Raw genomic sequence first — 14,159 nt, 5'->3', positions numbered from 1 at the left:
GGATCTCAAGCTTTGTAGTGACAAGCGTATCCGAAAAAGCGTGGAGAATTCCAGAAATTTAGATGGCAGTGCGGTTATATATATATATATATATATATTACATATTAATACATGCACAGGATTAGGAGCCATATGAAATTTGAAAATTACCAAGGAAACGGGAGATAAATATATCAATAAGTAAACAGAATGATAAGCAATATTATAGAAAAAACCTTTTCTTTGTTCCATCAACTGATGACATTTTATAATAAGGCCAACATCAGCCTTGATATAGATATATATTATATATATATATATATATATATATATATATATAGTATATATATATATATATACTATATATATATATAGCAATTGAAACACCGGCAGGGAAGCGCCATCTACATATCAGTAAGGACACCAAGGCCAAAACCCGGAACAGCATTTTGTACAACTTTATTGGGACATGTTTCGAGTGGTACTATCACTCGTTATTAACCTACAAAATTAAAATGAATGACATTATAATTCTTGCAACCAAATTCACAATAATAAAATGACATGTATAAAAATTACGAGAGTACGTCAGAAGGTAGCTAATACTTTAAAAAAATAAAAAAAATGGCTAAATGAAACAACTGAGTAGATAAAATAAAATAAAGCACAATGCAAATTTAAGTCACAAAAACGGATGGTACAAAAGAACAGTAAATATACTAAGTCGATATACAAACCAGCAGGATGCAGACTAAAAACACAAAAGTGAGGTCACAGTTACATTTCTAGCCAAGGAAGGCTTATCTTAACAGAATATAAAACTTCTAAAATGTCGAGGTCTGTAGCAAACTGGGCAGAGGTTAACATAGAAAAATCATCGATATGTAAAGGGTGACCAGAATCCTGGCTGTGTTCCCTAATTGCACTATAACTAAGTCTTGAAAGATAATTGCCTTTACGAAATGACCTACCAAGATGTTCAAACCATCTCATCTAAGCTGATCTGGTAATTTTTCCAACGTAAGTGGCATCACAATCACTGCACTGCCATTTATAGATCAGATTGGACTGAAGGCTTGTTGGTATAGGGTCTTTAATTTTAAAGAAATTTTCTAATTTATTTGGTAAAGTAAAATATATTTTGATATCTAGCTGAGGGTAACCAATGGACAAAATAGAAATTAATTGCTTTATTTTAGATCGTAACTATGAGTTCCAGTAAAAGTTAAAGGTAGGTAAATAACAGGTTTCTTTACGTTAGCGGTAGTTTCAGGTTGTTTGTTTTTAGAGAACCTTAATAGTAAGCATAATAATATAGAATTTACATCTGAAGTCGAAGATAATCATACACTTGCTTTTCTAGATATTAAAGTAAAATATCTTAATAATAAATTTCACACTTCAGTCTATAGAAAGCCTACTTTCACAGGTCTTATGTCTAAATTTCAATCAGCTACACCTTTGAAATATAAGATGAATTTAATATTTACGCTAGTTACCAGAGCATATAAAAATTTTTCTGGCTATTTGAATTTACACGAAGAATTGGAATTTCTAAGGTCACTCTTTACATATCGATGATTTTTCTATTTTAACCTCTACCCAGTTTGCTACAGACCTCGACATTTTAGAAGTTTTATATTCTGTTAAGATAAAGCCTTCCTTGGCTAGAAATGTGACTGTGACCTCACTTTTGTGTTTTTAGTCTGCATCCTGCAGGTTTGTATATCGACTTAGTATATTTATTGTTCTTTTGTACCATCCGTTTTTGTGACTTAAATTTGCATTCTGCTTTATTTTATTTTATCTACTCAATTGTTTCATCTGGCCATTTTTTCATTTTTTTAAGTATTAGCTATCTTTTAACGTACTCTTGTAATTTTTATACATGTCATTTTATTACTGTGAATTTGATTGCAAGAATTATAATGTCATTCATTTCAATTTTGTAGGTTGATAACGAGTGATAGTACTACTCGAAACATGTCCCAATAAAGTTGTACAAAATGCTGTTCTGTTTTGGCCTTGGTATGTATATTATATATATATATATAGTATATATACATAGATACTATATATATATATATAATATATATATATATATATATATATATATAATACACATACATACATACATACTACATACATACATACATAATATATATATACTATATATATATATATATATATATATATATATATATATATACATACATGCATACATACATATACATACATACATACATACATATACTATATACATACATACATACATACATACATACATACATACATACACACACATATATATATATATATGTATGTATACATACACACATACATAAGAACTGAAATATAACCAATTCATTCTTACCGAGCACAGCATGTCCATATCCTGGATGTAGAAAGCAATGTAGAAGAGAGACGAGAAATTATTAACAAACTCGAAAACCACAAGTTTGCTGACGCGGTGCCAGTCATATTCATACTGCGTCCGGTGGTTTTCTATGAGAAGAGACAAAACACAGGAAAAATCGTTACAATTTTGCTAGGCGCGACCACCGAAATCTTGAGTGACCCGCAGAGGATTATCTTCCAGTTTCATCCAAACTCGTTCGTCGCTTCCTAAGATATTTTGCTACAATACAAAGAATGGGCAATGGAAATGTAGTCCTCTTTATTTGGTATACATTGGGCACTGTGTACCAATGCCCAATCTGTACCAAATAAGCAGCATGAGGGGATTTTCCACAGAGAGACAAGGGGTGAAAAGTTGAAAAGTAATCACTAATTTGATAAAAACTGTTCAAAATATTGGGGATTCTTTCATTTAGCAGAGCTTCGACAACGATTAATGCAAAGATGACTTCAAATATTGAACCATTATTGCAGAGACGGTCATCATATTCAATACGGATATTTATGACCATGTCAAACATACTACATTCTACAGAAATATTTCGTCAGAAGAATGATACCAACAGGAAAATGATCAGGATATTCCGTAAGATCTACCTTTGCAAAATCACACTGATTGGAATTCTCGTATATAACAGAAATACTCATAAAGACAACAATACCATAAAATATATAAAACATTTCCACATACAAAATGCATATATACTATACTAGACACACACAAGCTCATTTACAGAATGGAGAGAGAGAGAGAGAGAGAGAGAGAGAGAGAGAGAGAGAGAGAGAGAGAGAGAGAGAGAGAATGAAACGCTTTTAAATCTAAAATGAATAACTCAAAATCAAACTTGAAAAAAGTGACGCTGACGATAAATCATAAAGAAATAAGTAGATCGATTTACAAGTCAACTTCTGATACGAGACTACTACAGCCAACTGCTTATGCTTCCTCATTACTGCTACTGTCAGTATTGAGGTCTTGGGTGAACGAACTGGTTCTTTAAGGATGAGGATGAATCTTGCATATAGTTCAAAACATGCTTAAGAATATTACGAGGGCTACTGACTTCATCGCACAAAGAGAGATTATTCGTATCAGGTTCCTGACCGATCTAAGACTACTTGACTAATAAGGTCTGGTGCAGCTATGCTCTAAGGACACTGTAAGATTTGTCTTATCAGTATTATTAACATTACTTTAATATTCCTCCCTGCTGGGACAGACCCTACTTCCTCGTCGTTCCTGATTCTTGTTGCCTTCGGGCCTTGCTTGGTAAAAGGCATAACGTTGCCAGTCCCATCAGCCTATAAGTGACTGATTCCGCCCCCCACCACCGCCGCCCTTGAATAACACTAGAGACGCCAATGTAAGGGTTGCCAATATCGTAAGAAAAGGACAACCAATTTAGTAACAGGAGATAAAAAGGAAAACTAAAATTCTGAAGAATTTTCCGTAGGTACTAAAAGGCTCTGAATTTGATAAAGTGAATATGATTCACAGATAATTTCGAGATATCGCGGGTCCTCTTCAGCGTACAAAAAAAAAAAAAAAAAAAAAAAAAAAAAAAAAAAATATATATATATATATATATATATATATATATATATATATATATATATATATATATCAGCTACCTGACTAGGAGACATCTCGAACGGGTCTATGCAAATATCACCGAATCGAACTATAGACATTTTTTCACGACTATTTGACTGGTTACGAAACTCTTATCTTGAAAGTTTAAAAATACTTGTTTTCTAAAGGATTGGATCGTCATCCATCAGGAGATAATATCGCCAGCTGGTCGTCCTAATCCCAACACATACAGGGGCTAAGCAATTTCTCTATTAAAAAATCAAGCGTGAGTCCATTATATAGTAGGTATCAATTATAAAAACGGAATTAACACTAATAGATGTTACACGTTCCCCAGCAGGTAAAATGGCCATGAAGGCACAAATCCAGCTGAATGCAACTGTACTAAAACTCACTTTATCTACACAAATATACAAGGATGAAAATTCTTTTCTCTAGGATCCATATATATATATATATATATATATATATATATATATATATATATATAATATATAAATAAAAAATCATGCATTTTTTCTCCCTCCCTCTACGCAAAAATAGACATATCAACATATACACAGTCAAATCTCTCTTCCTACCCCAGTCAGTCATTCGCGTCGCCAGCTTCTTGTAGTAGTAATTCATGAGCCAGACGAGGGCCGCGTAGAACGCTGAGGGGACGTGCATGAATATTCCAGCGATGGATCCGTACCGCTTCTTCCAGTCCATTAGCTGCTCTTCAGCCCAAAATGCCATGACCATCATCCAGAGGGAACCCAACAAGCACAGGCCAACCAGGGGACACGTTACAAAGTACATCTGGAAATGGTAATCAGTCAAGACATTATGACGGCACAGTATTTCTTGGAAGACAACATTCTTATATAGTCTTATATTTTTATAATGATTGTTTTCTGGAACAGAAATGTGACAGAGATTACTGTACTTCTAGAAATGGAAATTAGAGATTGTTCTACTGGTCCAGAATAGGAAATTTTGTATTATATATCTGGAATGGAGATGCACCTAGACAATACTTGTGGGATGGAGGTATTTCAAAAATTCCTGTATCTTTCTACAAAAAGCATTAGTTTGGCCTCTGTTGTCTGTAAACACTTTTCACCGGTGCGGAATCCCATATAAGTGCTAACTACTGACGGACCAATTTATTAGCATTAGGGGTTAAAGAGGGGTGAAGGAGAGAGGGTCTTTCCCTACTCAGTGACTACCTGACTAAACATGACCAAGCCATTTTCAAATCGTTGCTGAACATGGTAAGATACGGCTGAAAATGGCATCCGGGAAAACTACCGCTCAGTTGGTAGTTAACGGTAAACACTGAATTGTGAATTCTTACGTTCTGACAAGTAGGGCAGGTACAACAACATAGGAAATAACAAGAAAAGGAAATAAAAAGTTCGAGCGTTAGCTCGGGGGAAAAAAATCGATGTTAGATAACTGTACAGTCACATCGTCAGGGAGCATGGCACCCGGCCTCACTGCCCAGGTACCGGGCTCCACGAGCTAGTTAATAGAAATATAAATATATCAGACATTGCTATAGCCTTGACATGTGAATATTTGGAAGTCTTTTGTACTTTTGGGAACGAAAATGTCCTAGAGATGCCTCTCATTCTGAAATAAGAATGTTAGTGAGTGATCTACTGCCTCCATTGGAACGTAACAGAAATCGCTCTCATTCTGTCATGGAAATACGGCAGCATCTGCTCCACTAGCTGGAGAGGAATGTATCAGATGCTGCTCTGCTCCTGAAATGGAATTATAATACGACAGGGAATAGGTTGCTGCTACAATTCTTTCATAGCTATTTCATTCTATTCCTGTAATTTAACAGATAGAAACAATTTAAGAAATTCATAAAAATATGGTATAGCTCTCTGGAAATCAGGTGTAAGCATTCATACCTGGGAAGGCTTCTGTATGTGACTGCCATCATTTATGTACTTTCATTAGCGACAAATTATACATATTTAGTTAGGCCCTTTTCAGATACCTTCTCCCCTATACGGGGAGAAGGTATCTGTTTTTCGAATATTATTATTATTATTATTATTATTATTATTATTATTATTATTATTATTATTATTATTATTATTATTATTATTATTATTATTAATATTATAAACTGCCAAGGTCATACAGCTTCTCATTTTAAAACCTTCATTAATACCACTAGACATTAGCGTATTCCAAAGTACGTAAAACATATTCGTCAAACGACTTGCTTAAAAAAAAATATACTCCATAACACTGAAGCCTACTTGTTAAGGAAACACCCTTAATTCTTGAACACTTGATCTTCATAAGCGAACCTATCTTACGTCACCATGAAGACTTCGCTCAAAGCTCTCTTCGGTTTTCCTTAATTAGATAACCGCATCCCACAGGGCACAAGTCCAGGCGACTCTCTGCTGACGTATCTGATTCCGCGCCAAAATCCCACCAGCTAACCTCAAACTCTCGTAGCGTTAATAGCTTCTTTTCACTTTATGACTATTTCCAAACTCGGGTCGAGGCTTCTGAAGAGTTCTTCGGGTTCAAGCTGTCTCGTAACATTGATTTCTCTGCTGGTCACATCCCGTACACACTTACGTAACGTGACCTCAGTAACTGAAGTCAGCCAACTTCTGGAACGAAGGTCCCTGCCTTGTGCCTTGCGCCGGGACAATTTCCCTGAATTGTCTCGATCGTTCTGAGGGCCTGGTTTATCTTGGACTGTAAGCTCCCTCATCCATCTTCACCTCGTCGTTCCTAGGATGCGACGTCCTTTGTAACACGCCCTATGGCACCGCGCCCTTCATAGGGCGTTCTGCTCCCCAGACACCCAAGTATTCGCCGTTATTTCATCTTCAAATGGCTTTGAACACCTCACCAAGTTTGACCAACCTGTTATCCTTATGTCTGTAAGCATGTCTGTAAGCGTCAACACTTTACACAGTTTGGTTAAAGCAATTCACTTTTCCCTCTCTTACCCTCACCCTACAAACTCTGGAACTCTCTTTATCCTTCTGTTATCCACCGATCTGCATACCCTTCATTAATACTGGGCGAGCAAACGCTTCCTTCGAGTTTGCAAACTGTCAATTTTTTTCCTTTATTCTTCGGGGTAGGAACAACACGAGGCCATTAGTCTTCTGCCGTTTCTACTTCTGCAGAAGACAGTACTCTGGAATACTGTCAAAAACGTAAACTTAAAAGTTTCTCTCAATTTTGGTCCTAAGAGACCGATCACAAAAAGACCATCCCAACCTTATGATAATTGCAGACTCAATTTGGCTCAATTGTTTGGCTCAATAGTTTAGCTCAATTGTTTTCGTAATAAGTCACATCAGCTTCCAAAGTATTCTTGGATGAGCTTTCCAACTAGAGCCTTGGAATACTGGAATACGAAAGGAAAGGGAGGAAAAACTCTTCATTGGAAGGTGGGTTTTGAACCTACGCCGGTCACACCATTGATAAAATGCAATGGGATGATAGATTACTATATCTATATGATATAAATCAAAATGCTATATATATAAATAGCATTTTGATTTTTTGATTGATATCATATAGATATAGTAATCCATCATATATATATATATCTATATCTATATATAATCTATTATATATATATATATATATTATATATACATATATATATATATATATGCAGGCTTAGATAAACACAGATAAGAAAGCATAGAAGATGTAAATCAGTGTACGTACACAACACTTGAATAATACTAGATGATATTAATCAACAGGCCCATATAATATAAATCAGAAGGCCAAATTGATATAAATCAGTATTTTTTAAAAATAACCTATTACCTGCGAGTCTGAAAAGAATGGATAATTAAGTATTTACAACGGTCCTCTTAATCTGATTATAACGGATAGATAATAGACTAGACTGAGAATTTGCATTATGGAGATACTCAGAAGGTTGGCCTAAGTGAGAGATATCAAAGTATTTTATGGCCTAAGTGAGAGATATCAAAGTATTTTATGGCCCTAAGTGAGAGATATCAAAGTATTTTAGGCCTAAGTGAGGAGCAATCAAAGTACTTTAGGGCCTACAGTAGAGAAATCAAAGTATTTGTGGCTCTAAGTGAGAGAAAGTCAAAGTATTTTATGGCCTGAAGGAGAGAGAATCAAAGTATGTTTATGGCCTAAGTGAGAGAAATCAAATATTTTATGCCTAAGGTGAGAGAAGTCAAAGTCTTTTATGGCCTCAGTGAGAGGAAATCAAAGTATGGTTTTTGTTGGCGCCTAAGTGAGAAATTCAAAGTATTTTATGGCCTAAGTGAGAGAAATCGAAGTATTTTTATGGCCTAAGTGAGAGAAATCAAAGTACTTTATAGCCTACAAAGTGAGAGAAATTTTTTCAAATGTACTTTAGGGCGGCCTAAGTTGAGAGAAAATCAAGGTTATTTTATGGCCTAACAGTGAGGAGAAATCAAAGTATTTTAACTGGCCCTAAGCCGAGAGAAATTCAAAAGCTATTTTATGAGCCTAAGTTGAGAGAAGTTCAAAGTACTATTTTATGGCCTCAGTGAGAGAAATTCAAAGTATTTTATGGCCTAAGTGAGAGAAGTCAAAGTACTTTATGGCCTCAGTGAGAGATATCAAAGTACTTTATAGCCTAAGTGAGAGAAATCAAAGTATTTTATGGCCTAAGTGAGAGAAATCAAAGTATTTTATGGCCTAAGTGAGAGAAATCAAAGTACTTTATAGCCTAAGTGAGAGAAATCAAAGTACTTTATGGCCTAAGTGAGAGAAATCAAAGTATTTTGTGGCCTAAGTGAGAGAAATCAAAGTACTTTATGGCCTAAGTGAGAGAAATCAAAGTACTTTATGGCCTAAGTGAGAGAAATCAAAGTACTTTATGGCCTAAGTGAGAGAAATCAAAGTATTTTATGGCCTAAGTGAGAGAAATTAAAGTATTTTATGGCCTAAGTGAGAGAAATCGAAGTATTTTATGGCCTAAGTGAGAGAAATCAAAGTACTTTATGACCGAAGTGAGAGAAATCAAAATACTTTATGGCCTAAGTGAGAGAAATCAAAGTACTTTATGGCCTAAGTGAGAGAAGTCAAAGTATTTTATGGCCTAAGTGAGAGAAATCAAAGTATTTTATGGCCTAACTGAGTAAATCAAAGTATTTTAAGGCCTAAGTGAGATAAACAAATAGTATGGCTTAAGTAGAGAAAAAAGCAAAGTATTTTATGGCTAAAGTGAGAGATATCAAAGTATTTAAGCCTAAGTGAGATAATCAAAGTATTTTATGGCTTAAGTGAGAGAAAGCAAAGTATTTTATGGCTAAAGTGAGAGATATCAAAGTATTTTAAGGCCTAAGTGAGATAAATCAAAGTATTTTATGGCTTAAGTGAGAGAAAGCAAAGTATTTTATGGCTAAAGTGAGAGATATCAAAGTATTTTAAGGCCTAAGTGAGATAAATCAAAGTATTTTATGGCCTAAGTAAGAGAAATCAAAGTACTTTAAGGCCTAAGTGAGAGAAATCAAAGTACTTTATGGCCTAAGTGAGAGAAATCAAAGTATTTTAAGTAATTTTTGTACGTAGCACACCTGACCCAGTCCCTGAATAAATGTCAAAGCAATACAACAACAGTAAAACAAATTCATAAATATAGCCATAATGAATAAAGATTCTTGGTCATAGTTACACAGAAAAATTTGGTTAGTAACACTACAAACAGAAAGGGATTCGGTACACGCAAATGCCCGCAATGAATAACAATTCTTGTTCACCAGTTAATTTGGAAATTAAGTTAATATTAACATAAATGACAACGGCGAATAACAGTTCTTTGTCACTAGTTCATTGACTAACGGTGCTGGAATCTGCATTTCCAACCAACTTCATTAAACGTATAAATTTCTGTAACTGACCAACTTCTCAAGACTGAAATATTTCATCAACCATTTTCATAACAAACTTTGGTTTATTGTTTTCTTTTAGAAAAACTTCCTATAAACAAATATTCCTACAATAATTAGCAGTTTTTTTTATATATCAACCTTTTTTTTAACATACCTTAACAGTCGGTTACTGACTTTATGAAAAGTGATGAGTGTTTCCCCAAAGACCAGCTTTTGTAAACGAATTACAAAAATCAGTGTGAATTTCCATTCACAATCTTACAATGTTAATTGTTGACACTGTCACCTGAATAAGGAACACTTTTAATGAGATGTAAAGAGTTTGAAAGAGAAGGTAGAACGCTAAAATGTACCCACTTCTATCTATATACGTTAAATCAGGGAAAAATTAAATGGGTCAAGATTGCAAAATGAAAAAAGTAAAAAAACGGAGTTAATTTTAATGCAAAAAGTACTAGCCACAACATCAAAAAGTGTTCAGTCTTAAAAAAAAGGTATTAATGGACTCAAAAGCTATCGAAATCTCTTTCTGCTTCTGTTTTTCTCTCTTAACGTTTCTTCCTCTAATCGTTTTCTTCGGGCCTGGGCTACGTAAGGTTACGGCGTTCCTTATCCCATAAGCCTAAACGTTACCACGGATTATGGCATGCTGGAAGTCGGTGTCTTTGTTGGAGCCTATGTTTTTGGTACCTATTTCGCTGCCAGAAGTAGATCATGGCCGCTGCCAGAAGTACGATCATGGCTAACTTTAACCTTATATAAAATCCAAACTACAGAGGTCAGAGGGCTGCAATCTGGTATGTTTGACGATTGGAGGGTGGATGAACAAAATATCAAATTCCAGCCCTCTAGCCTCAGTAGTTTTTAAGACCTGAGGGCGGACGGACAGACAAAGCCGGCACAAGCGGTAAAAGGAATAAAGGGGTTGTGTGGATCTCTGGACTCGGGAAAACTAACCAAGACGAAACGCAAGCTCAGAGTATGGAGACTTCCTCGTGGGAAAGAACTTATTAGCAAGGCCTACCCTAAATAGATAGGCCTTAGGTCACCGATTAAGTATAGAACGTTCCCAATGTTTTTTTTTCTTTATCTTTTTCTTCCGTGGCGCTAATGTCCAGGTACTTCTTAAGAACAATGCAAAATATTCAATGAATCATTTTACTGATACATCACTGGGTGAATTGCAGAAGTGTCTTCATTTTGAAAGCACAAGTACTTCTGTTTGAAAATAGAACTGAAAGTTATTTTCATTGGCGAAAAAAGAAACGAACTTGAGAACGCTGTCTTGCCCCTGACAGTTTCGTTAGAGGAAAAAAAAAAAAACTTTCACGCAGATCAGCTAAGGAGGTCTCTCACGAGAAAAGACAAAACAGAAAAAGGAAAAAAAAAAAAAAAGTGACAAACAGGAAAGGGCGAACACAAAACCTCATCTCCCATTATCTACTGCACCTGTTTCTTGACCCATTCAATATTACAATGCCCTTACTGCCCTATGATTGCGGTAATACCCTAACATGCACACTGTTGATGCCGGTGGTAAAACATCCACGTTGTACGTGTGGATTGGTAGTTAACTGAACACCTCTCTAATTTTGCCCTTAACACTGTAGATAACCATGATGTAATGACATTTTTCGATAGTAAGCCGACACTCACTGGTTATAATTTACTGCTCAAGAGCACACTAGGTTCCAATACCAGAGAGAGAGAGAGAGAGAGAGAGAGAGAGAGAGAGAGAGAGAGAGAGAGAGAGAGAATATATCGGAGGACTTTTGAATCTGACTCCACCAAGACCGATGGCAAGACTCCAAAATAAGCAGGACTGGATGGATGGTCGAAGCTATTCCCGAAAATGCAATATCTATTGGCCCTCCATTGCCACTTTCGCCTGAAGCCTTACCTTGCACCGAGTTTTCCACATCGGATACACGGGCTCGAACCTTCCAGTGACCGGATTCTGTTCCATGGAGCCGATGAAGTTGGCACGGGCTTCCACCTGGCACGGCCGCTCCAGAGTTCCCCAACTGTAGGCTAACTCGGCGCATCTCCGCTTCCAGAACTGTGGGGGAAAGAAACCAAGAAGATTTAACTTATGCATACGTACATGAGCCAGTCCACATCGGTGATCATATATATATATTTTGATTGCTGCTACGTTCCTGAATTTCTCAGTATCACATGCTCTAAATTCATGGGAAGCTGTTAGATTATATGCAGAAAAAATTCAAAAGTACACGCACGAATATAGATATATATATATATATATATATATATATATATATATATATATATATATATGTCTGGTAAAAATGTCCTGTTACAACAGAATTCCATCTAAGAAAAGGAGCCCATAAAAACGGCAAAATATAGAAAGTAAGTAGTATGTTTTCTGTAACTTCTCTCATTCATTACCTAACTGAAGAGAGAGAGACAGCAGTCCTCTGAAATATAGAACTTATTTTCTATATTTTGGCGTTTTTATGGGCTCCTTTTATTAATATATATATATGTATATATATATATATATTATATATATTATATATATATATTCTATTATATATTAAATTAATTATATGTACATAACCTACTTCCAATACCAAGTTTATTCTTCAGCTACTTAACCAAGGATGAAACCACTGTGACCTCTTAAACCAGCACAAGATGCCCATCTGCAGGGCACTACCCATTCTACACACATGCCTACTCCACCTCATCCAGTGCCCAATGGCATAACTCTTAGATGTGAAGTTCCTTTTATTCGAATACCTTTATATTCTGTGATTTCAATAATCTCATTACGCTGAAGTTTGCTTTATCTCTCAATAAGTGCTGTATAATCAAGTTACAAATTAGCATATTTCTCTTCGCAAGTGAGGAGACCAAACAGAATTCGAAGTTTCAAGGAAAATTAAAAGCTTAAAAAAAAATTGCATGAGAATAGACAGATAAAGCGAGTCACTGGTTTGTATGTGCTGTTACCTTGTACCTGCTACATAGATCTATGAAATTGAATGTTATATATATATATATATATATATATATATATATATATATATAGACAAGTAAAAAATGCGCCGAAGTTTCTTCGGTGCAGTGGAGTTGTCTGTGCAGCGTATAATGCTGTATGAAACTCTCAGCCTGTCGCGGTGGCCTGTGTTGTTGCGGTGTTAGACGGACGATTATGGCCTAAATTTAACCTTAAATGGAATAAAAACTACTGAGGTTAGAAAATTGCAATTTGGTATGTTTGATGATTGGAGTGTGGGTGATCATCATACCAATTTGCAGCTCTCTAGCCTCAGTAGTTTTTAAGACCTGAGGGCGGACTGAAAAGTGTGGAAGACAAATAGCCATCTCGATAGTTTTCTTTCACAGAAAACTAAAAATTAGGAAACGAACAGAAATTGTTATCTTTGAAGTATAAAATCCACAATGCATCTGTTGACCCAAAATATTAGAATTCTTCCAAACAAAAGGTCCACTTTCCAAAAAGGAAACATTCCTACCTCTTCCAAAAGCAAAATACTTGTTGCCAGTCACCAGGCCGCCCTATGGTCAAATTTTCTGTAAATATTCCACAAAAGCCTAAGCTCGAACAGTTTCCCGAAAGCTTTCTGTACAGCCTTATCTTTAAATATATGTACACTTACATAACTGTGGATTCGAATCTGGAGGTTAGATGTATTGGCAGTTAATCTCTCATTAAAATGCTGAAATTTAATTGCCATTTATAAGGGCTCTTTTATACTGGCAATAAAGCGTTCCATTGAGTGCTCCCAAGGGAGTGTACTGTTAACAAACAAAGCAGGCTTGATTAGTGTGGAATGCAAACCACTGAAAGTCTAAAGAATTGAGAAGATAGATCTAAGGTTTTGAGGCGACAGGGTATTAGGTAGAAAGAATGGAGATGAGTTTGGTGTGAAGTGTATCATTTAGAGATTACAGAAAGGGGAAAGGAGGAGAAGGCCTCTCAAGTGCTGGTTAGAAGGATTAGGAGAGTTACTATAAAGGATGGGCAGTAATGTTCAGTTATGTATAAGTTGGATCATTTACACTCCAACGGGTAAAGTTTAAGTGTTAGGATGCTTTCTTGACTGGAACCACCTCCTGTTAGAGGAAACAGTTTATAAATGTATATATAATATAGTATGTATATATATATACATATATCTGAATTTCTGTCACAACATCGTGATTCATATCCACTCATTCAGCTACAAATATCCTTTAATACCAATTCGCTCTACCTCGGAATTAATATAGCCTCATATATGTTAACC

General features: G+C 35.5%; 1 protein-coding gene across 6 annotated transcripts in view; it reads right to left on the bottom strand.

The window, feature by feature from the left end:
* LOC135209047 (anoctamin-10-like) overlaps positions 1-14,159 on the bottom strand; it is a 269,749-nt gene that overhangs the window by 52,177 nt on the left and 203,413 nt on the right. For all 6 annotated transcript variants that reach the window (XM_064241591.1, XM_064241595.1, XM_064241596.1 and 3 more), the window contains 3 exons: positions 11,780-11,938; positions 4,573-4,792; positions 2,354-2,484 (listed from right to left, as the gene is read on the bottom strand). In XM_064241591.1, coding sequence (XP_064097661.1) covers positions 2,354-2,484; positions 4,573-4,792; positions 11,780-11,938 — 510 coding nt within the window. The remainder of the gene's footprint in view (positions 1-2,353; positions 2,485-4,572; positions 4,793-11,779; positions 11,939-14,159) is intronic.

This window comes from Macrobrachium nipponense, chromosome 37 (genome assembly GCF_015104395.2).
Source record: "Macrobrachium nipponense isolate FS-2020 chromosome 37, ASM1510439v2, whole genome shotgun sequence".
NCBI lineage: Eukaryota > Metazoa > Arthropoda > Malacostraca > Decapoda > Palaemonidae > Macrobrachium > Macrobrachium nipponense.
Note: the sequence above shows the minus strand (reverse complement) of the source record. Positions and strands in the feature narration are given on the sequence as shown.